Raw genomic sequence first — 26052 nt, 5'->3', positions numbered from 1 at the left:
TGTAGATGACTTATATGCATTTTACTACAAACATAATTTTCTTTGTTATTTTGAGGAACTTGTTCCTCTTTATTTGTGTCCTGTTGCACTATTACAATAATCTATATCTACACTGATACTCCGCAAGCCACCATACGGAGTATGGCGCAGGGTACCCTGGTACCACTACCAGTCATTTCCTTTCCTGACCACTACTAGTCATTTCCTTTCCTGTTTCACTTGCAAATAGAGCGAGGGAAGAATGACTTTAGGTCTCCGTATGAGCCCTAATTTCTCATATCTTATCTTCGTGGTCCTTACGCACAATGTATGTGGGCAGCAGTAGAATTGTTCGGCAGTCAGCTTCAAATCCCTGCCTCTCACATTCAATGAAGATGCAATCAGGCAAATTAACTTCCTTATCATGGAAAGCTGACTGACCTTTTTTTTTTAAAAATAAATTCTGATTGCAACATTAACTCTAATAAAGCAGTGGTCAAGTGAAAAAAAAATTATCAAGAACTCTTTCACATTCTGACTGATGATACCAGCAACACTTGACAAGGCATTTTAAAGTAGGAAAAAATATCAACAACACAAGGCCAAAATCAGGCTACAAAGGATTACACAGGGCAATAACACAGATTCATGCAAACCTTCTATGTTGCCTTCTGCAACCCCCACAGCCCATGGAAATCTTATCTGATGTTCTCCGTAGCATAATACTGCCACAATGGTCCTATGTAAGTCACATTGGGATATTTTAAGATCATTGCCATAAGGTAACAGGACAAACAAACATAATTGTACTGTTCAATATTCCAATTATCATGTTTCCATATCTATTAGAGTTGTAACTGACAACAATTTGAAAAAGATAGATTGCTACCACAAAGAGGAGGTGCTAAGCCTCAGTGAAAAAGAATGTTAGAAAAATTCACTTTCAGACAAAGTGCTCATCCAGAAGAACACCCCCCCCCCCACCCACCCCCCTGCGCGTGCACACACACACACACACACACACACACACACACACACACACACACACACACACACACTCTCTCTCTCTCTCTCTCTCTCTCTCTTTCTCTCTGTGTGTGTGTGTGTGTGTGTGTGTGTGTGTGTGTGTGTGTGTGTGTAACTGATCATCTAGCTGAGTCTCTTCTTTCCTCTGGTTCATCTAAATTTAAGCACATATTAGTGCAGAGACACTGTTTTTTTCTGTTGATAGCTATACCACCATTTGCATATCTCTCTCTCTCTCTCATTCTTTCTGGAGCTATTGTGATATTTAGCATATATTACAAATCTTTTGGGGACATTGACTAAGAGGCATACATAATATGATCAAATATACCAAATACATCTGGAGATAAATAAGAAAGTAACTTAAGAAAAAAACAATAATTTAATATAAAAATCTAAAAACTTCAACATTCACATTATAACTCTTACTAAGCCTTTAAACATACACTGCTAATGGGGCTTTGCTCTCTTTTTCATCAGCCAGAAGTACAGATCTGGATAAAGTGTTCTGATCAGTATTGCAATTCGTGGGAGAAATGGACATGTGATGAGTTCCTTCTTTTCTGCAGCAACAGCATGAAGTATGTCTTCTGCCACTTTCTCTGCCGGTGAACCACTTTCTGTAGTTGCATCCATTACTGTAAATATTATAAAAATGCGTGTAAAATTATTGTATCAAGGTATTGCTTCTCAATTTTAACTTTATTAAAAAATTTGGAAAGCATAAGCAAATGAGCAACAGTAATGTGATAATTAACTTTGTAAATTTTTGATTAAATAGTGACTGGTTTATATCGTAGAATTTTTTTATCATTTCAAAGAAGGTACATATTGTCATTTGGTTGTAACAGAAGCAACTATTTTCACAACACTACATGGCATTCAAAATAATTGTTTCCAAATAGCCTCTCCGGCTGTCTCACCTCCATAAGCCTGTCCACTTCCTGTCAATGCATTTAATGACAACTTCGTACGTATGTATCCAGGACTCACAACAGTGACATTTATATTGTGCGATGCAACTTCTGATCTCAGTGTGTCACAGAATGCTTGAAGGGCATGCTTTGATGCAGCATAGGCTGATCTGAATGAAAATTTGTTAAAGTTCTGTCAAAAGCAAACTATTACATTTCATTACATTTCACAAGAAAGACAAATGAAAATGATATTCACCTGTACGGAATTGCTATTTTTCCTTGGACACTGCTAATGGCAACGATGTGTCCATTCTGTTTTTCGATCATGGATGGTAAGACCGCTAAAAAGTAAAAATTAACATATTAATCCATAAAAGGCAGTTATAAAGTACCTTAGTACAAAACAAACACACACACACACACACACACACACAACACACACACACACACACACACACATAATTTCATTTACACTCAGTAAAATACACACTTTCACAGCCACTGTTTAAATTTTTGGTAATAACCAGTTTTTAGTGTTTTGTCATGGTTCAAAGCATATTTTTCTCAAATGAAACTGGTTCCAGAGATGTTTTCAAGTCTCTAATCTCTATTAGGTTCATATGCAGACTGAAGCTATGAATGAAAATTTGTAATAAGGCAATGGGAATTTGGATTGAGGAGGTAAGCCTTCTAGAGTAGTCTGCACAGTTGTGCAAAGCCACTGTGCCAGGGTCACATAGTGGTTAGCGCATCTGCCTAGTGAGCAGGAGATCCGGGTTTGAATCCCAGCCTTGGTACAAATTTTCATTTGTCACTTCAATCTGCACATATACAGCATGCAGCGTATTTGTCTGCCTTTAGTATTGCATCCTGCTGCTGGAGACATCCTCTAAGGCTATGTGATAGCTGGGTGATTCTTTGACTTTAATAACATGAATACAATCCACACTTTCCTCACTCAGATAGCAGCAACAGCTGAACTATTATTTTTAATCGCAAAACTGTGGTCATATGATCTGAAGATCACTAACTCATGTCAATATATGTTGGTGATTTATTGGCAGAAGAGGAAGTGCTGTTTGATTTATACAGACTAGGCCTGCTGTTCAAGAGAAACACAGCAAATGCCCAGTTAACAAAATTCTCTTATCGTATTTGTCAGCCTCAGCATCAAGGATGGTATCATAATTTGTTTTGAATTTTTACCAAGTCATCATCAGATGACCTGTGTAAAAAGAAAGAAAAAGGAAAATGTGAAATACTTGGAAACTAAAACACAAAATCAAATTAACTTCTACCCATAACTATATGCATCTGAAAATGTTAAATAGCAACCTGTCAAAGTACAACTGCTCAATCATACTTTCGTTAGTAACTGCGTAATGTATTCAAGTGAGCAAAGTCATGACAGAAATTTGTTTAATTTTGTTACTTACTTTCCTGGAATTTTGCTATCCTCTTTTTATTTCTTTTTAAATTGATCATATGTTGATGATGCTGTGCTAAGAAGACGAATTCAGTTATGAAACCATTTGTGTGACCCTACACTGAAACAAGTAATTTTTGCTGTCTGTTTTATTTAATGTTACTGCCCATAATTTATCTTGTTTTATGCCTTCCTATTCTCTGTTAGACCCTCTACGTACTCCTTCCACCTTTCATGTTTCCCTTCTTTGTTTAGGAGGTTTGTAGAAGAGAGATGAACAAAATTTTATAGAAATGGAAGAGGATGTAGATGAGAGAGGAGATATGACGCTGTCAGAAAAATTTGACAGAGCACCGAAAGATCTAAGTTGAAACAAGACTCTGGAAGTAGATAACATCAGAAATACTCTGGGAGTAGATAACATTCTGTCAGAAGTACTGATAGCTCTGGAAAAGTCCACTATGATAAAACTCTTCCACCTGGTGTGCAAGATGTATGAGACAGTCAATATACACCCAGACCACAAGAAAACTGTAGTAACTTCAATTCCAAAGAAAGCAGATGCTGACAGGTGTAGAAGCTGACCTCAGGAAAGATCAGTTTGGATTTTGGAGAAATGTAGGAACATGTGAGGCAATACTGACCCTATGACTTTTCTTTGAAGATGGATTAAGGAAAGGCGAATCTTCATTTATAGCGGTTGTAGACTTAGAGAAAGCTTTTGAGAATGCTGACTGGAATACTCTCTCTGAAATCCTGAAGGTAGAAGGGGTAAAATGGTGCCAGGGTAAAATACAGGGAGCGAAAATCTATTTACAATTTGTACAAAAACTAGGTGGCCATTATGAGAGTTGATGGCCATGAAACATAAGCAGAGCCTGAGAACAGACTGAGGCAGGGTTGCAGCCTACTGTCAACATTATTCAATCTGTATAATAAGCAAGCAGGAAAGGAAACAAAAATTTGGAATTAAAGGTCAGGGAGAAGATGTAAAGGTTTTGAGGTTTGAGGTTTGTCGATGACATGGTATGTATGACAGTGAAACATGGACAATAAACAGGTCAGACAAGAAGAGAACTGAAGCTTTTGAAATGTGGTGCTATAAAGAAATGCTGAAGATTAGATGCGATATCAAGTAACTAATGACGAACTACTGAATACAATTGGGGAGAAGAGAAATTGGTGGTACAACCTGACTAGAAGAAGGGACTAGTTGATAGGACATCAAGGAATCAACAATTTAGTATTGGGGGAAATGTGAGGGGGTAAAAACCACAGAGCGAGACCAAGAGATGAATACATTAAGCAGATTCAGAAGGATGTCGGTTGCAGAAGTTATTTGGAGATGATGAGGCTTGCACAGTAGAGTAGCATGGAGAGCACCATCAAACTAGTCTTCGGACTCAAGACCACGACGACATCCAACTACAACAACAACAACCTCTATTAAAGAAATTAATGTTTTTGAATTCCAGTGGCCTGACTACATATTCTGCCACAGCAATGGTGGCATCCAGACATACTATGACTGCATGTCAGAGAAACAAATTTGGTTGTTCACTGAATACAGAGCACAATCATTTACTGTCCCTTTGCCCATATTACACAGACACTAACTACTTGTACTGATGGTCCTTTTGATGGTTTCTATGTATACCTGACTGCATGTGCAGAGGAAGTGGTCCAGGTCTTCCTCCACATATTACAGCTTAAAAATGCAGTGTCTGAGTTACAAATGTTTGACTGTCTCCCAGTCTTTTTCAAGTAAATTGTCTCTTGTAACTGGGGAAGAGGGTGTTAGCCACAACTAGATGCAACATGTCAAAAAAAAAAAAAAAAAAATTTCTGACGATACTGTATTGTTTTCTTTAGTACAGATAAACTTCAACAATGGCTGGAAGAACTTAAGAGTGCAAATTTAAATACATTTTAAACTCAGTTAAAATATAATGTTAACGTAATGTATAACCAACATATCAAAAATAAGATAGTAAGAACTGACAAAGTCATAGGAACAGTTTATGTCTATAGGATCAGATGTGTGATGGGCCTGTTACGAGTGGCAGAAGGGTGCAGAAATCCAGGTTAGCTTAAATGAGAAGATAAAGAAATAGCTTCGATCCTGCCATTCATTGCGAAATGATGTACACATGGGCTCATTCAGAGGATTTGCATGTTATGTGCATTAGTGGTTTCCCCAGAGTGATCAATTAGAAACAGAAAGATTCACAAAATGTCTCGTGGAGGTACAAAGTTAGAAATCTGAAACCCTCAACCAACGAGGCTGGGACTGGGAGACTGCACTGGAGAGAGAAAGAGGGGTGGACACACACACACACACACACACACACACACACACACACACACACACACACACACACACACACACACAGAGAGAGAGAGAGAGAGAGAGAGAGAGAGAGAGAGAGAGAGATTCAGTGTTACCAACAAACAAGCACACTACAACAAGTGACAAACTGTTATATTAATGCGACAAATGCTTTAGAAATGTTAGAAATAAAAAGCAAAAGGAACCACCAGCAAGGATTTATGTGCAGATACTATGTACACTTACTGACTCTTTTTCAAAATAATCTCCATTGCGACTGGAGTATTTGTGGTAACTGTGTATCACCTTTCCTATCCCTTCTGCAAAAAAGTATGATGGCTGTCAAGTCATATTGCCATTGTACCCTGCAGTTCCTAATTTAAGATTAAACGCCACCACAGTCCAGTCACTTAATCTCCAGGGAAACATGAAAGACTCTTGGTGCCAAATCTGAACTGCTGGGCAGATGATCTGGGCCTGGACCACCAACATTTGGTTGGGCACCACTGTGTGGAAGAAGCAAACAGACAACAACATGCCCCTTCATTTGTTTTAAATGGATATGCATAATGTTTTACAACTATAGAGGTGCTTGGGGGCCACAAATTACATGAAAACTGATGAGCTGCAGGGCATCACAATGATATGGTTTGACAGAAGCAAAAGGGATTATCTTACGATTGACACAAAGGTTAAAAGGCTAGTATTTATTGACACAGGTATTTGCCATGAATAAAGATTTCTATGTATATATTAAATGTGGGATTAATTTACCTTTTGTAAGTGCCACTTGTCCAAAGTAATTAACCAGCATAAGTTTAATATCAACATCAACAGATGTAGTCAACACATTGCCACGATAACTGATACCTCCATTATTTATTAAAATGTCAATACGATCAACTATCTCAAGGACTTTTGCAATCTTCCCTGGTAAAGCATTCAGATCAGAAAGATCCAGAGGCAGCACAACAGGAGGATGTGTAACTTTTGTCTGAAACAAATTTATGTGCTTAAGAAATATTGCTTGTGACCAAATGAATAATGAAATGTATCCACACATTAAATGCAAATTGTTTGCCATCTTTAAGGTTGAGATACAGCTGTCAGTCCCAATAAAAGCAAGGCAGTGTGTTCTTAATAGAAATAATAGTTACTAACAGAAAACAGAAAATGAATATCCTGACATAGATCCAAATGAATCGAAAACAAATTTATTCACATGTTATATAAAATTTATACATGTTTCTGATTATGATCCCAGGATATATGGGGGGCGGGGAGCCGGCGGGCGGAGCGGGGCGGGGCGGGGCGGGGAGCCGGCGGGCGGAGCGGGGAGCCGGCAGGCTGGGGAGACAGAGGGTGGGGGGAGGGGAGACAGAGGGCAGAGGGGGTGCGGCTTGATAGAGGGGTAGGGGGAGTGGGAAGGCAGGAAAGAACATCTGCACCTTCCAAAACATACATGGATATGCAGTTGTCACCTTTTTTCAAAGTTGGCAGTTCTTTGGAAGGATCATCCAGTCTCCTGGAAGTCCACAATACCATACTCCTTAAGTTGAGGCATGAATAGTATTGGTTGATACTATCCTGTAATGTCTACAATCTTCACTCTCATGTACAATGCTTGTAGCACCAAATCACACTTTTAACAAGATAAAGAAAATAATGATGTTGGTATTTTCAAGCACAATATGTCATTCATACTTTGTCCATAGGAAAGTATTTTGAACCTTCGTCTTTCCCACCAAAGTCCTATGAAAATAAGGAGTTTCTCCATAATTTCTAATATATTCATTTGTAATTCTCTGTAGTTATATTATTAGAGCCCTTTATTTTTATGCTTTGTGTATGTCCTTGATCACAGTATTTGATAAACATAATACAGTTGCAGCTTACAGAATGCACACAATAGAAGAATGGGTACTACAGAAGAAGTATCATCACAAAGTAACTGCTGCAATGGTTGATATGACCAAGGAAACAGAGGAGGGGGGAAAAAGTCTAAAAACAAATTTAGTTACTTCAAGACTGTGACTTCATGTCAATAGTATTGACATATCATGTCCATTTTACATAATTTCAAATATGTCCGATTTCTTTTACCAAATAATAGTCATTTTTTGAAGTGTCTTAGTCCAGTTTTCAAGAACTAAGGAAAACATTTGGCAGGTGAGTGTGGAATGTAACAGGATGGTCTTTCCAATGTTCACAGATCAGAATGGATGTTTTGACATTACTGCAGTTGCTAAGTTTAGCAATCTCTTTGGGAAAAAAGTCCAAAATCTTGGAATAGGGCCCTTTTCTTGAGGAAGTAATTCACTCGCATGGTCAAGTGATGTTTTTAGTAGTGTTTAAAGTTGTTTCTCCTTCACATTGTCTGATCATCAGATCATCATTGAAATACCTATGTTCATGAGGAATATGATCAAGTAAACATTGTATGCAGAATGAGATTTTCACTCTGCAGCGGAGTGTGCGCTGATATGAAACTTCCTGGCAGATTAAAATGGCTCTGAGCACTATGGGACTCAACTGCTGAGGTCATTAGTCCCCTAGAACTTAGAACTAGTTAAACCTAACTAACCTAAGGACATCACAAACATCCATGCCCGAGGCAGGATTCGAACCTGCGAGGCAGATTAAAACTGTGTGCCCGACCGAGACTCGAACTCGGGACCTTTGCCTTTCAGGAGTGCTAGTTCTGCAAGGTTCGCAGGAGAGCTTCTGTAAAGTTTGGAAGGTAGGAGACGAGGTACTGGCAGAAGTAAAGCTGTGAGTACCGGGCGTGAGTCGTGCTTCGGTAGCTCAGTTGTTAGAGCACTTGCCCGCGAAAGGCAAAGGTCCCGAGTTCGAGTCTCGGTCGGGCACACAGTTTTAATCTGCCAGGAAGTTTCAAACATTGTATGCCTTGCATTTTGTTACTGTTAATAGGCAATGGCCCATTGTAAGCATTTTCAAAATTAAAAACAACATACACTTCTGGAAATAAAATATTCTTGATACTTTCAATATGTTCCAACTTAATACTCTAAACCATTTTACACCTCACTACACAATCCACTAGTAACAATAGCTGAATTACGAAAAGCATAATTTAACACTTAGTGTTTAGCTTTCAACAAATGGGATGCAAAGATGATCACCACTGTTACTAAATTATTCCAGAAGTAAAGCCCTTCCAAAAATGATGCATCTGTAACAAAGATGCAAAAACACGTTTACAATGTGTGGAATAAAGCTCTTTCCATGCATAAAGCTGTACCTATATATACAGAATTTGGTATTGTTCCTAACTCATTTTGTCGAAATTTGGAGTAAGGCCTTTTCGAAAATGAGTGTGTCAAATGTAAAGAACAGGATAAAAACATGATCTGGAGCTACAGAGAGTAATTTAAATACAATCACAAATAAATCCTCCTTGTTGTATGGAATGAAAAGCTTGTGACTGAACACACATCCCATTACAGAACATTTCATGTGGATGTGGTGGACAGCAATACATGGGGCTCTACCTAAATGAAAAAGCTCGGAGGAATCTCAATCTCGTTTCTGTATTGCGTGCTTTCGAGACAAATTGATTTCCTGGTTTGCTTAATGAACACAAACTTCCCCCTAAGCTCAAACTGGGAAATACTGCATGGCTGTTCAACAGCATAAAAGAAGAGAAAGTCTCCGAACGTTCATTTTAGAAATTGGTATCTCATTCACACATTTATACTCTGGTGTTCGTATGATAAACACCATGATTCCTCATACCAGTAGAAGTTCCACAAAGTGTTCCAGACAGATCATAGAGAATGAACTGTAGGTACACAAGCATAATCACTGCCTGCTAATTTACCACTGTAATGCCTGTCTTGGTAATTGCCCCGAGCATGTCTCAATTTACCAGAGGCAAAGCTGCATAGTGTCCTGTGTCAAAAGGATTTATCCTAATCTGTACTGCAGTTTCTGTGTTGTGATATCAGGCCACGCCAACTCTGCTATTTCGCAAACACCAGCTGGCAGCAGCAAAAGCACAGGTGCTCTGCTGCAGCACCAGTGGGGTGGAGGAAGCTGACAGAGGGAATCACACCACTGTTGTGGCTGTTTTAGGAGAGGAACATGTTGTGGCAGTGCTTAGCGAGGTGAGGGGAGAGTCATGTTGTTTGGTGAATGGGGATGGGCAAATCAGAGCATGTCAGGTGATGCACCAGTATTTAAACGGATGATGATTATGATGATGATAATACTGCCAATTTTGTGTACAGACAGAAAGAATAGGTTTCTTATGCTCCTTATATTGCAATAATTTACAACATTCCTTGTTTATCTTTGGTATCACTTCGAAGCCAGTAATTTTCCAATATTTGGAACTGTTGTTTTTGCAGTTGCAATTCAAAGTATAACTTCCAATGAAGCATCAGACAAACTTGACCTTGTTTTTGTTTTGTTAATACTCATAACTGAAAACATTTGTTCACAAACGAACATTGTCCCGAACATAGCAACACATTTCAGGGCAAGGGTATGAATCCTCAAGAATTCTTATTGATCAACAACTCAGGTGAGAGTATTAAATTCTTAGTGGTTAAATGCTGAAACATTTAGAACAGAGTGGCACAGCTTAAAATGCTCAAAGAAAACATCGAAGTTCAGACAATACTAGGAACAGAAAGGTGGTTAAAACCCAAATTACGAGCAGTGAAAGTTTTGGGGAAAATTTGAGAGTATATCAAAAGAATAAGTAATGTCTCATTAGACATGAAACTCCAATCCATTCAGACAGAAACTGAAGCTGCTTGTGAGACTGTCTGGGGAAGACACAGATGTTGGTGGAAGCTTACAATTGGATACTTCTGTCAACCACCATACTCACCTCCAGATGTAACCAACAAACTTTAGACAAAACCTCAGGTCACTTAAGTTTCCAAATCATATAGAAAATCATCAGAGAAGGCCGTAATCATCCAACAGTCAGCTGGGATAATAACAGTTTCATTAGGAGTAGGCATAATAAGAAACCCTGTGAAACATTGCCAAATACCTTTTCTGAAAACTACCTAGAACAGGTAGTTCAGAATCCCACTAATGATGCAAATACAGGGCTATTACAAATGATTGAAGTGATTTCATAAATTCACTGTAGCTCTATTCATTGACATATGGTCACGACACACTGCAGATACGCAGAAAAACTCATAAATTTTTGTTCCGCTGAAGCTGCACTTCACGTTTCTGCCGCCAGAGCGCTCGAGAGCGCAGTGAGACAAAATGGAGACAGGAGCCGAGAAAGCATATGTCGTGCTTGAAATGCACTCACATCAGTCAGTCATAACAGTGCAGCGACACTTCAGGACGAAGTTCAACAAAGATCCACCGACTGCTAACTCCATTCGGTGATGGTATGCGCAGTTTAAAGCTTCTGGATGCCTCTGTAAGTGGAAATCAATGGGTTGGCCTGAAGTGAGCGAAGAAATGGTTGAACGCGTGCGGGCAAGTTTCACGTGTAGCCCGCGGAAGTCGAGGAATAAAGCAAGCAGGGAGCTAAACGTACCACAGCCGACGGTTTGGAAAATCTTACGAAAAAGGCTAAAGCAGAAGCATTTCTTAAACAGGAGATTGGAAAACCGATGGATCGGTCATGGTGGAGATCATGATCAACAATTCATGTCACGGCCTCCACGCTCTCCCAACTTAACCCCATGCGATTTCTTTCTGGGGGGTTATGTGAAAGATTCAGTGTTTAAACCTCCTCTACCAAGAAACGTGCCAGAACTGCGAGCTCGCATCAACGATGCTTTCGAACTCATTGATGGGGACATGCAGTGCCGAGTGTGGGAGGAACTTGATTATCGGCTTGATGTCTGCCGAATCACTAAAGGGGCACATATCAAACATTTGTGAATGCCTAAAAAAACTTTTTGAGTTTTTGTATGTGTGTGCAAGGCATTGTGAAAATATCTCAAATGATAAAGTTATTGTAGGGCTGTGAAATCACTTAATCATTTGTAATAACCCTGTATATTTGATGTAATGGCAACAAACAGACCTGACTCCTCTGAGGACGTTCACATCGAAAGTGGCATCAATGACCGTGCAGTAGTTGTGGCAACAATTATTACTAAAGTACAAAGGGCAAATAAAATGCCATATTTACTCGAATCTAAGCCGCACTTTTTTTCCGGTTTTTGTAATCCAAAAAACCACCTGTGGCTTAGAATCGAGTGCAAAATAAGCAGAAGTTCTGAAAAATGTTGGTAGGTGCCGCCACAACTAAGTTCTGCCGTCGAATATATGTAGCGCTACACAGGCATGCTTTGCAGGCACAATGATAAATACTGGCGCCAAAACCTCTGCGTCAGTAAATAAATTAAAAAAAAAAGGTGTAAGATGAGCTTTTTTTCTCCACCCTGAGTTTCGACCACTACATTTTCATACATTATCCAACGAAGTAATTACAAATTCCGTATTTTTCATCTTCGAATGTAGCAGCATTTCAATGTACTACGAAAATTCGACAGGCAAGACTGTTTGGGATGTTGGCCAATATGGCCAACTCTACGTTCTGAATTTTTTCCTACCTATGAGAAGAGATGATTACTAATAGGAACTTTTATGTATGCAGTATTCTCTTCACCATAAGAATAATATGAATATAAACATTTTGCCATGTATTGTTTCGTGTTTGCTGCTGTCTCATTTAAATCCTGTCTGCCTAATAAACTACGAAAATAGAGTGAGACAACAGCAAACGTGGAAGAATATACATATCATGTCATGTTTATATTCATATTATTCTTATGCCTAATAGTGGTACAATCAGAAATGAAGCACGGCAATTGACTACATTTTTAAATCTAAGATGACTAATTTCTGTGCAGAATGTAATGTACTAAAGAGGCGTCTGCAAAGATTTTCAAACAGAGAAAAATTTTCGCTAAACTCTCGTTCAGAACATCTTATATATCATACGCAGTCTATTATTTGGTTCTTGATGATTATCGAAGAAAGCAGCAGTGTAAGTAACAACAAATAGCAGTCTCTTGCTATTGTTTCGCTAATGAGACGATTCCTCTCTTTTGTTTTTTTAATTGTAAGCGGCGGTAGCGTGCACAAAAGCAAGCCATGCCGCAAGCAGCGACAGGTCGTAAACACACATTATCAGAATGCAACAAACAATGCAAGACACAGTACAGTAATGCATTTTCAGCTTAGAAAAACCTAAACACCTATAACAAAGAGAACAGCACTTATCAGATCAAAGAAAAATAAGCAATCAATTCAAACCAGACGAAGCACGTGAAAAAGGAAGGGTACCCGTATAAATACGGACGGAGCGCCTGACGCTCACTCTCACTCACTCACTCACTCACTCACTCACTCACTCACTCACTCACTATAATGACGGGCCTGCCTTGGCGCGAGGTAGCGGAGTTTAAGCTGTTGTGAGCTGTTCCTCCTGAAGTCCTCTCTGCTTGGAATGGTTTTTCTTCACGTGTTGGTCTGTCCTCTGGTTTCTGTGATGCAGCAGCTTATCTGCCAGCTGATTCCGGCGGCTTCTTGTTCTTCTTCTTCTTACTGCTTCCTGGCTGCCCGAATTCTATTTTCTTTGGGCGGGAGTGGTCCACTGGCGGCGGTTGTGTCCGGATATACTTGACTGCTTCCTCAGTCATGTATTTCCAGTCCTCGTCCGTGAAGATCGGGTGCTTGCTTATGAGCTCCAGATCTCCACGCCTGACGATTTCCCTCCCGTGCAGCTTCCCGTTTATGGGTTCGGACCCCCATTGGAAATCATAAGGTTTGTGAGGAAGGGGAGGGATGTTATCTACCGTGAAAGGGTAAGGACGATCATGATGGGGGTAGCTACCGTCTTGCTGGGAATCGGCGATCTTGGTGAGCACCTCCCTCACACAGTTCTTGTTAGTGAGGGCGAGGCACTCGAACGGCTCGTCTTCTTCTTCTCCCTCGGTCTCCATCGGCACTTCCTGTGTCGTCTGCATTTCCGCAGAGACAGGAGTGACGACTGCTTGTGTGTCCTGCAGGTGCTGCTTCACCACTTCCGGTGGCGGCGGCGAGACGGACTGTACCACGTCCATGGGCGTCTCCCCGGTCTCCTGTATTGCTACAGGTTCCGGGGCGACATTCGTTTGCGCGGACATATCCGTCTGCGTGGACACATCCACCCCAACTTGTCGTGCCACCGTGGGGGCGGGTGTCTTCTTCTGCGTCATCCGGATTTCTTCCCGCAACTCTTGCAGCTGCCGGTGGAAACCGATGATCTCCTTCTGCATGGTCGCTCTCTCTGCCGCCATCGCAGCTTTGAGGGCGGCCACAGCGTCGTCGGTAGCGGTGCTGGACGGGATTGCGGCCGCCCCGTTTTCCCCCTTGGGCGGGGTTGGCGGGACGGCTGCCTCTTCTTCATGTACCGCTTTGTTGGCGGTTGCTGGTGTCTGCTGCTTCAGGTATGCGCAGCTGCGTGCATTTGCGGCGTGCGCACCGCCACAGTTGACGCACTTTGGCGCGACGTGTGGTGGCTTGTCACAGTCGCGTGTATCGTGTGCCTTAGCACATTTCAGACACGCGACTGCGTCCCTGCATGTCCTGGCGACGTGTCCTATCTTCTGGCAGCGGTAGCACTGCCTCTTGTGCTGCGGTCGGCTGCGCTTCTTCTTCTTGTTGCTGCCGTGGCCGTCTCCTGCCAGCGTGAGCAGAAGCTTTGCCACAGCAGCAAGTTTGCCTCCCTTTCCGCGTCCAGACATGGCGATGGGCTAGTGGCGAGCGAGCGACCGTGTAAACGGCGCGAGCGGCAGCGAGTCGAGCAGCAGAGTGCGTCGAGCACCTGACGCATAGCAATGGCTACCTGGTAAAGCTTAACTGCTAAGCTTACGACTCGAACCAAACTACTGTAGCTGTATCGTCATTCATTCGACCTAAATTGTGTCTCATATTACAATGGACCAACTTTGTTTTGATTTGGAGGTGCGGCCTAAAACTTTTCTCTCCCCTTGAATTTCGAGTCTCAAATTTCAGGTGCGGATTAGATTCGAGTAAATACGGTAAGCAAACAGACATGTTCAGTAAATTAGGTAAAGGGGCAGAACTGCCATATCCCAGTGAGGAACTTTAAACTTTTAGCCCAGGACAAGAGCATGTAGAGGAACTATAGCTGAAGTTTAAAAGAACTGGTAACCATGCATTGTATAGATAAATACATAGTAGATCACTTCAAGATGGGAGGGACCTCCCACCACTGTGAAGATTCATTTAAAGAAATCGAGATTGCTGCATAATATGAAAAAAATAATGCTAAAGGTAGAGAGAGTGAAACGAGTTTGGCTGCATGTAAAGCAACGCAAGACACTTTCAGCAATTACCCTGGCAGAATATTATTGAAAAATCTCTCACAAAACCTAAAGAAATTCTGTTCCTTTGTAAAAGCTGTTAGTTGCACCACAGTTAGTGTCCGACAATCATGGATATGACAGGAACTGAAATGTAGGGTAGTAGGGTAAAAGCAGAATCGTTTAACTCTGTGTTAAAATATTGCTTTGCAAAGGAAACCCCACGAGTACTGCCCCAATTTAATTCATGTACCACTGCAAAGATATTAATGTCAGTGCATTTAGAAATAGACAAAAATAATTAAGACTGAACAACGCTCATTCTATACTGACTTTGCGGCTGAGTTAGCCCCTCTTTTAGCTATAATGTACAGAAGAACTCTTAAACAAAAAACTGTGTCCAGTGGTAATATGAAGAAAGCACATCATACACACCACAAGAAGGGCAGCAGAAGTGATCCACAACACTATCATCTAAAATCATTGACACCCTTTTGTTGTACACTCTCAGAAAATATTCCAAGTTCAATTGTAATGAGATATCTCCAACAGAAGGACCTCCCGCACGCAGCCACCAAGCTGTCCAAAAACATCAATCACATGAAAACCAACTTGCATTTTTTTTTTTTTTTTTTTTTTTTTTTTTTTTTTTTTTTTTTTTTTTTTTTTTTTTTACAACTTCCTGAAAGCCGCAGATCAAGGCAGGCAGGTAGACGCATTGTTTCATGAATTCTGAAAGACATTTGGCTCAGTACCATACATATAATTATTATCAAAACAAACATTTACTATCAAAAGTAAAATCACAAGGTATCAAGTGAGATTTGTGACTGGATTGAGGATTTCTTGGTGGAGAAGACACAACATCATTATCTTGGAGGAAAGGGAATCATTGACAGATGTAGGAGTAAGGCACCTGCTGTTCATGTTGTATATTAATGAGCTTCCAGACAATATCAATAGTAATCTTATACTTTTTGCAGATGATGCAGTTATCTGTAACTAAGTACATTCTGAAAAAAGCTGCACAAGTATTCAGTCAGATCTTGGTAAGATTTCCCAAGCTGTGCAGAGACTGGCAACTTGCTTTAAATATTCAGAAGTGTAAAATTGTACACATCACAAGAAAAGTATTATCCTACGACTATAACATCAGTGAGTCACAGCTGGAATTGGTCAACTCATACAAATGGCTGGATATTATTATTTAATTGAACAGATGAAAAATCTACTCAACAAGCAGCGCCAGAACACACATATAAAAGGTGGTTGTGACTGGCAAGCTTTTGGAGCCAGTGGCTCCTTCTTCAGGTTGTTGGCAGAAAGTAAATCTCATATCTGCGCTGTGCCTGTTGATGTAATTGGGAGGTGGGGTTACACTAGTCATGGCCTGCACCTGAATAGGAGGGGGAAGAATCGATTAGTTTATCTTCTTGCAGAAAATGTATGTGGGGGGGTGCACATGCACACAAGACGAAATACCTGTCATTACTGGAGCCTGAGGGACACATTTTTTAGGTTAGAGTCATGTTACAGACAGAGTATTTAAAGAGATTAAAACAGAACAGTGCCATAATGTCTGTAGCAGTATCCAAAGAAATAAAATTTGTGTGTTTCATCAGAACATTAGAGGATTGAAAAATAAGATAGATGAGCTTCTTGTATGCTTAGAAAATGGGGTAAATTCTGAAGGTATAGACGTTTTGTGTGTCTCTGTACACCATGTAACCACAGGGATGGAGAAGTTAAATTTAAGGGATTACAGAATAGATTCTTATGTAGAGTCAACATGGAAAAAGGAGTTACTACTTATATAAAAACTGGACACAAAGTCAAAAATATTGAAATAAATAGTTTTTGTGTAGAACAGATCCTTTAAGCATGTGCTTGTGAGTTGCTACTGCAATATACTTCTGTAGTAATTGTAACAATCTACAGATCCCCCAAGGTAACTTTCAGCTATTCATGAAAAATCTAGAGGCACTATTGAGCTACCTGTCACACAAAAAGAAGTAGTTAGTGAGTGCTTTGTGGTGGTTTTAATGTTGATTTCTTAAAAGATTTGGATAGGAAAAATGAGCTAGAATCTTTGTTTGGTTGTTTCAATCTAGTATTTGTTGTAAATTTTCCGACTCGTGTGCAGTGGGATAGTAGGTCACTTATCGATAACATTTTCATAGACAGTGCTCAGGCACAAACAATTAAGGTGTACCTAGTTGTTAATGGGCTATCTGATCATGATGCACAGTTAATGGAAATAACATATATAGCACCTTACAGGCTTCAGGCAGGTTCATACAATGCAGGGAGACTTATTGATGCGAACTGGGCACAGTTTTAAGATCAGCCCAGAAGAGGTAGAATGGGATGAAATATACCCAGAAAATGATACTGATGCCAATTTATTCCCCTGCAAATTTGTCTAAATATTTGAGAGTTGCTTTCCTGAAATGTTACCCAAAAAAGCCATTACAAAGTCAAGTAAGCCATGGATTTCTAAAGGAATTAAGATATCATGTAAGAGGAAGAGGGAAATATATGGACAGGCCAGAATAAGTCATGATCTGACATTACTTGCTTACTACAAAAGATACTGTAATATTTTAAGGAAAGTCATTAAGAAGTCTAGAAGCTTATGTGTTCTGACAGAAACAAATAATGTGGATAATAAGATTAAAACTATATGGAATATTGTCAAATGGGAGACAGGGTAGCCTGACAGTGCACATCATACCATAGCAATAAAGCTGAATGATGATGATGCGAGTGATAATTCACAAGTTGCAAGTATTTTTAACAATCACTTTCTGAATGTAGCAGCAAAAATCGGGTTAAAGGGTTCAGTTGAAGAAGCAAAAAAGTATATTAAAAATGTCATTCCCCAGGACTTTAGGCCTTTGGAAATAGCACCAACATCCCCCACTGAAATTAAGGGAATTATAAATATACTGAAAAACAAGATCTCATGTGGTGGTGCTGGAGTCTCTAACAGAATTTTGAAGTGTTGTTCTAATCTAATAAGTGGAGTGCTTAGTGATGTATGTAATGCTTCGTTGGCACATGGAATTTTTGCAGGCAGATTGAAATACGCAATTGTCAAACATTTTCATAAGAAAGGGGACAAGAGTGACTTAAATTATAGACCAATCTCACAGTTAACCATCAAATAGTACAAGCCCTAAATAACAAATTATTGCCAGTTGGTATTTTTTTAGCTTTCCAAGGCATTTGACTGTGTGGATCATGTCACACTCCTAGAAAAACTCAGGTTTTATGGAATTGAAGGCTATACAGACAGCTGCTTTGAATCATACTTAACAAACAAAAAGCAAAAAAGTTGCGCTGAATAACACAAATAATGTTGGGACTGTGGTAAATTCTAGTGAATGGGGAATTATCACAAAGGGAGTCCCACAGGGTTCAATTTTGGGTCATCTGATGTTCTTTATTCATGTGAATGACCTCTCACTTACGTTCAGCAAGCATACCTAATACTTTTTGCACATGACACGAGTGTTATAATAAATCCCATTCCAGAAAAAGCAGCTCAAGATATTGTTAAGGATGTCTTTCAAAGAATTATTAAGTGGTTCTCAGAAAATGGACTCTCCCTTAATTTTGGAAAAAAACTCACTATATCCAGTTCTGTACACCGAATAGTCATACCGACAATTGATGTAGCAAATGAACAGGGCTCAGTTAACAGGGTAGATTTCTCCAAAATTTTGGGTCTTTACATTGATGACAACTTGAACTGGAAGAAGCATATTACTGAGCTTCTCAAACAATTAAGTTCAGCTTCTTTAGCTCTTCGTACAATCGCTAGTCTTGGTAATACACAGATCAGCCTTCTAATGTACTCTGCCTATTTCCACTCAGTAATGTCTTACGAAATAGTTTTCTGGGGTAACTCACCACTTAGACAAAAAGTACTGAATGCACAAAAGAGAGCAGTGAGAATAATTAGTGGTGTTCACCCAAGGATGTCATGTGGGCACCTATTCAAGGAGATAGGTATTTTAACTGCACAATCAGAGTACATTTATTCGCTAATGAAATTCGTTATAAATAATCCATTTCAATTCGCAAAGAACAGTGATCTTCATACGTACAACACTAGAGGAAAAAATGACCTTTCCTATCCGTTATTGAAGCTGTCAGTTGCTCAGAAAGGAGTACATTATTCAGCAACAAAAATCTCTGATCACTTGCCCAACAACAAAGTGTCTGGCAGGCAGCAGCTCAAGTTTTAAATGTAGCTTAAAATCATTTCTTTTGGACAACTCCTATTCTATGGACGAGTTTCTGTTTCAGAAATGGTAGATATCGATAAAATAATTGTGAAAATGATCTATGGAACATGACATAACTGAACTAGTGTGACCGTGACCATGACCCATCCTAGTGTGTTGTTCAAGTGTGTGGACCTGTACCAAATAGGGCTAACCGGGGATACTGAATAGATGCAGAGAAGGGCAACACAAATGGTCACAGATTTATTTGACCCATGAAAGTGTGTCATGGAGATGTTGAAATAAGTTAACAGGCAGACTACTGAAGATAGACACAAACTGTACTGTGAAAGCCTATTTAGAAATTTTCTAAAACCAACTTTAGTGATGTCTCTTGGAATATGCTAGAACCCTCTATATTACTACTCCCATAGGGATCATAAAGGTAAGTTACAACATGAAGACAGACTTTAAGCATAATTTTTCCTGTGCTCCATATGTGAAGGGAAGGGGAAAAAGCCTTAATAACTGGTACAATGGAAAGAAACCTGCGCCATGCAACTCTCAGTGATTTGCAGATTATAGATGTAGGTGGTTAATGGAATTTGTAACTGTTCTCCAAATTTTTTTATTTCTTATTTAATATTTTCTATGTTAAATTATTTGACCATGTGCCTCCGGTGTCCTGTGAAAGAACTTTTGTAAATATCAAATCCACTGATGTCTATTACAATCCATGTAAATGATATTTTGGGCATTCCAATTAATTTAAATAGAAGAAGTAGGAATCTTTATTTAAGAGTTGGATAAAAGTTGTAACAGGTGTCCTTACTGTTTTTTAGTTTGCACACTGACAAACCCTCATTGGGGCCAACTTGTGGCCTTATTATGCAGCAGTTTCACTTGTTTGTTGTGGTACTTATTTTGTCATTCTTCATCTCAATGTTATCTACCCTTCACAGTACTAATATCTGTGGAATTTGAGCTATCTGTCATGCCACCCAAAAATAGTAGATTTTGTTTGACAATGATTATATCGATCTAAAATTCTTTAACGAAACTCACAATAACAGGCCAGAATACCATAAGGTAACAGCTACTTCTTTACACAAAAAATAAATTTAGCTGGCACATTTTCACCATCATGATACCATGGTTTGTACATGATTTTAGGCTTTCCCACCACCCAGTTTAATACCTGAGAAAATTACAAAATGCCATACTTCGTGAATTAAGGCACAAGTTCTCAAAAAATACACCAAAGAAATGATTTTCTGTATGATCTTGGGCAGTTTCTTAAATTAGTACCTTGATTTTTGTATTTGGAGCTTTGAACCCAGCATCTAACAAACAGATTTTTTTAGGATGAAACTTTCACTCCGCAGCAAAAAGTTGACTTAAATGAGCAGCTGAAAACTGACAAATTATCCTTCCCAACAGATTAAACCGGTGTATTAGACTATGGCCCAAAATCAGATCTTCGAATTTTCATAGAAAAAATTCTGCTATGATCTAGGTTTGGTTCATGATCTGACCCCACAATTTCAATCTGTCGCAGGGAGTGAACCATTTCTTGTTTGATGTTTTAATTGCCTCTCTCTGGAATGATGTTTAGGTAATGCGTGAAGATCCTGTTTCCTTCCTAAAACATTTTTTGTTCGTCACTTTTAGGGGTTACTGGAAGGATAGTAAAATTACTCAATGTGTTCCTTTTCTTTTCAACATCTGTTGATTTGCTTTTTGCTTGTTATTGTCCAATCATTATTAATTCCTGGTAGGAGAACAAATGCCATCTTTTTGTTGTTTTGATGTTTAAGCACTACCTCAGTGAACAGCCACATCATCCTATCATTTGTGTGTCTAACTATTGTACAATCATTTTGGAAAGCACCCTTCGGTGAAAAATCACTCACTGAAAAGTTACTGTTGGAACCTCATAAGAAAAATATTTTTTAGCAGCAACAAGGAATGATGTGTGACTGCTAAATTGTTTGGCTCTATATTTACTAAGATGGTATCTGTTCTTTCGGACATGTCCGAAAGGACAGATACCATCGGTGATCAAGCAGCTCATTAGAGTTAAATTACAATGAAATGGACACCCTTAGCTGCTTACAGGCGTTGACACATGTCAACGGGGACACGGGAGGCGTGCCAGAGATAAATCCCTGCAGTCACGCTATCCTCTGTGTCCTCGGTGGCTCAGATGGATAGAGCGTCTGCCATGTAAGCAGGAGACCCCAGGTTCGAGTCCCGGTTGGGGCACACATTTTCATCTGTGCCCGTTGACGTATGTCAAGCCCTGTAAGCAGCTAAGGGTGTTCATTCCATTGTAATTTGTTTGGCTCTGTTGTCTATGGGAGCAACCATATATCATCAGAGACAGTTCACTGAACTGATACATGATATGTCCACTGTGATGTTCCACTGTATGGCAAGTTTTACCAACAAGGAGACCACGCGGCAAATGGAATTTTGTAATTTTTTAGATTTATGGTGCATGAAGATTTTGCGAACATCTTTAATTCACTAAATCAGGGTAAATTTTTCATTGGGCAGCTTTGCAATTGCTCTGTAATAGAATGCTTGACTGCCAGGCAGGCAGCCTGGGTTTGATTCCAGGTGGATGCAATTATTCCACAAGCATTTTCATGAAACATAAAATTTTTTCATCAAAATGACAATTAGATATATGTGTTAATTAGCATACATTTGATGAATTTTATATTTAAATGATGTAGGTGTTCTAACAGAATGGAAACAAAATGAAAAAGTAATGACTGGAATGAGAAACCAGTGATTACCAGTCTCAGCCCTCCCCCCCCCCCCCCCCTCCCCCACCACCAAATCTTTATTCATTTTGTGCTTTAAGAAAATGCTCGTGGAATGTCCACCCTCATTTAAAAATTTGCATCGGCCAGGAATCTAACGCAGACTGCTGGTGTGACAGTGAAGCATTCTGACACAGATCACAGCTGCCCAACAAAAATCTGACTAAGCTTTAGTGAATTAAAGACAAAAAATTTTTAAAGTTGATTTCTCAATATTTTTTTTGCAAGTTGCATTGAACTACTTCGAATGATTAATATTCGATTTCTGAACTTCACATACCACGAATATAGAAAATTACAAAAAATCGGTTTGCTGAGTGATTTCCCTTTCAAGTCTGGAGCTATAGCTTCTGCAACGAAATGTGCGAAGTTCAATGCTGTGGCTTTCCAGCTGCCCACAGTCCAAACCTTTTTAAGATAATGCCTGGTTCACACACTGTTCCTTGCTCTCTGTCACCACTTGCTATTTACCGTATCCCCACTTTGCCTCCAAAGATCATGCTTTTACTGCCCAAATACAGAAAAATTTTGGTGAAACTACATCTTATAATCTCCACTAAGACTATCTGCCTACACTGTGCTCCTTTTAAACCTGAATGCGCAGACACCACACATGGCAGTCTTTGCATTTATTGTTCAGCTTCAGCTATCATTTATTAAATTTCTCTTATTGCAAATTATTATACTTTAATTTAAAATAAATCATTGACAGTAAGTGTGAGACCATTAATCCCCAAATATGACATACCATTGTGTGTCTAACTGTTGTATCTCTAACAGATGTAAATCTCCTTTTGTGCATAAAATTTATTTACAGCCAGGATAACAGCAGTGACTTGTCATTGTGGGTTTCAGCTATTCATTAGCCACCTTAAGATCCAAGTTTCTATGCAGTAGTTCTCCCTATTATGACAAATTAGCAGGAGCAGGGACTGAAATTGAAAAGAGGTGTGTGTGTGTGTGTGTGTGTGTGTGTGTGTGTGTGTGTGTGTGTGTGTGTGTGTCAGCATATTTCCAGTCTGAGAAGAAATATAATAATGAAAGTTTGCTACACGACAATAAAAGAGCCATAAATAGATGAAATACACATTTTTTTTTTCTACTTACATTATGAGTAGTTAACAAAGCATTCTTGACTCTTTGGAGCTCATCTTCACGTCTTGCTGCAAGAATCACCCTGCATCCAGCCTGATAGAAAGCATGGGCCAGTGCCTCACCTAAGCCAGAGCTAGCACCTGTTATAAGAACCACCTGCAACAACAGTCAACAAATCAGGCATAAGAACCACCTGCAACAACAGTCAACAAATCAGGCTTATAATATTACTTATGTCTATAGATGCCTGCAGTTTTTTTTTCAAGGGGGAGGGTGGGGGGAGGGGGGGGGAAGAGAAACATTCTAAAATTGCCATATTTGATATAACTGATTCAGTTAGTCTGAAACATGCCCCAAGCCCTAATTTTGACAGGAAGTATACAAAAGTAATTGTATCTAACACAATAATTATCCACTTAGTACCTTTAGGGTAGATTACTTTGATACCTAACAATATGCATATTTCAATAGTATATGCAACCTTTTGATGTTGTTAAAAAGGATATGCATGCTACAGTTTTTGCTCAACAGTCAAACTATGCCGCCATATTATTTCATAGAGGGTAAACAATAAGTTATAAAATGTAGGTAAAAAATTTGCACAAATAATGTATTTTATTCTAATGATGTTAGGCTGACAATGAAATCAAAAATCAGAAATATAAAATTTCAGAATGATTGAGAAAATCCTTTTGGACATCAACAAAAGCGGCTCTTGAATGTGTAGTGCTTCGAGAATTTCCACGTAAATTCCAGAACCACTCGTCCTTTTGCTGTCTGAAACACAAGATATTTTAAAAATAAGTATGAGAGAATGTACATGCTGCGTGACGCATTTGTGTGTGCAGGCTGGAAAGGAGTCACGAGCACAAGGTAGACGTGACGGTCGAATGGCATCGACAGGTTTTTGCTGCTTGCGCCACAGAAGTACATTGGAAGAGCAAGAAGTAACTGTAGTATTCCCTGCTGTTTTAGTGTCTGTGATTATTACTAAAGAAAAATGAACAACCGACTATAGACATTTAATTGTAATTCATGTATTGGACTTGCTAGAGGCAAGACATGTTCATAAATTATGTAGTTGTGAAAACTACACTATTGCAGACGTATTTTATCGAGTTTAACATGAGACAAATTGGTTGACTTATAAACATTCGAATATTGATGCGAGAAATATTGAATTTGTTCTCTGTGGAAGCTGAAATATACTATGCCTGAGTTAAAAGTATTCTTCGAGTACTAAATTACTTCAAAAATAGAATGTCTTATAAATCCCATAATCAGCATTATTCTTCGGACAAGAAGGTTTTGGAGAATGACAGAGCCGGCAATCCAGAGAAGAAGATCAGCTGCACAGATCAAGTAAGTCAACCAATGTGAGAGAGGTGTGGATTTTGCTTGCAATCCAAAGTCACACCACTTCTTATCATCGCACATCTTTAGAGTGTGGCGACCAGTAGAAAGGACTTTAAAGAACAGGAATTTTGAGAGGAAATCGAAGCAGAAGATATTATGTGTTGCCATAGCAACCTGGTATAACAAGACAAGACACTTGTTTTGCAGAGTTTAAAATGAGCCACGATTAATAAATACCATACAAGGAAAGACACAAGGAAAATCTCAACAGTTTAGACTAAGAAGAAATACGACGAGAATAATTCATCGAAGAAGATCCGGTGTCAGGAGTAAGCAGCTCTCACACACACATCGCGGGGATGCAGATGAGGAATCCAGCCTAAGTCTGATGACACCAGCACCAGTCGCTGATGACTGGTGCCGATTCCCCATACGCCCACCGATGCTGAAACCAAAAATCGCTGCCGCCGGCGCCAGTGCTGTTCACTGGCGCTGATTACGCATCCGCTCACCAATACAGCTAGAGCTCTACACTGGGTGTGCACAAAACAATAATTGAGAGTAAAGTTGAAAAGAAACTGTTGAATAATAGAAATGCTGAAACTTCAGAACCAGCCATGGCAATGAAAGTGAGTAAGGAGGTGCCTCACTGGTCTGAAGTAGTAAATTTAATCGAAGCCCAAAGGGCAGATTCAGAAGCTTTAAGGAAGGAACTAACTGCTCAAAGTACTCCTTTGAGAAATGACAAGTGCAACTAAGTGAAAAACTTTATGCACAGAGTGCTAATTTAAGTAGAGAAATAGATAGAGTGAATACTGAATTAAATAATAAATTGGATGTTCAGAATGAAACTTTGGGATTGTTAAGTGATAAAGGAGATTCACAAAGTAAAGACTTTAGTAATTTATGTGAAGGTATGGGAAATTTGAAGACTGAATTTGATGCTTTAACTACTAAAGTAGAAAATTTTAAAATAGATTTGAAAGAGGAATTAACTAGTTCGTTAAGCAGTCATGTAAACCATCTGTTCAGTAACTTTAGTCAGACACACAGTCACCAACTTCAGGACTTAGCTAAAAAGTTAGAATTGGATATTGAAGATAAATGTAATAATGAAGAAGCTGAAATTGGTGAAAGATTAGGATCATTTCAAAGTATATGTAATGTTATATTTGATGAGGTAAAGCAGAGACTACACACTTTAAAGGTAAGTGTCGAGTGTCAAGAAACAGGACAAGCTAATTCCTATAGTACAATCGCAAACTGCAGGCATCAATACTCGAGTAGATAACGTGGAACAAAACTTTAAAGAGAAACTAGCAACTTCAGGTATGACAAATATAAGTAGCCCGGAGGAACAGGTAGAGGAAATGATAGACCGAAAAATGGCCACGACAGTAACCCCCGACAAAGTGTCTCCAAATTTGTCTTCTGAATACCAAGAGAGGTATAGATAATTTATGGGAGGAATTCAAACTTATTCAGGATAAAGTAGATAATAGGGTGACTTCTCCTAATGGGGTATTGACTAGTGAGGT

General features: G+C 39.3%; 1 protein-coding gene across 1 annotated transcript in view; it reads right to left on the bottom strand.

The window, feature by feature from the left end:
• Nucleotides 1–1368: 1368 nt before the first annotated feature.
• Nucleotides 1369–26052, bottom strand: part of LOC124789555 (dehydrogenase/reductase SDR family protein 7-like) — a 43874-nt gene continuing 19190 nt past the window's right edge. The window contains exons 2-6 of the mRNA XM_047256954.1: nt 23171–23314; nt 6452–6671; nt 2179–2263; nt 1929–2089; nt 1369–1643 (exon numbers count right to left, since the gene is read on the bottom strand). Of these exons, the coding sequence (XP_047112910.1) occupies nt 1456–1643; nt 1929–2089; nt 2179–2263; nt 6452–6671; nt 23171–23314 (798 nt within the window). The 3' untranslated portion in view covers nt 1369–1455. The remainder of the gene's footprint in view (nt 1644–1928; nt 2090–2178; nt 2264–6451; nt 6672–23170; nt 23315–26052) is intronic.

This window comes from Schistocerca piceifrons, chromosome 3, assembly GCF_021461385.2.
Source record: "Schistocerca piceifrons isolate TAMUIC-IGC-003096 chromosome 3, iqSchPice1.1, whole genome shotgun sequence".
Taxonomy (NCBI): domain Eukaryota; kingdom Metazoa; phylum Arthropoda; class Insecta; order Orthoptera; family Acrididae; genus Schistocerca; species Schistocerca piceifrons.
The sequence above is the reverse complement of the archived record's forward strand: the minus strand, read 5'-3'. Positions and strand labels throughout refer to the sequence as shown.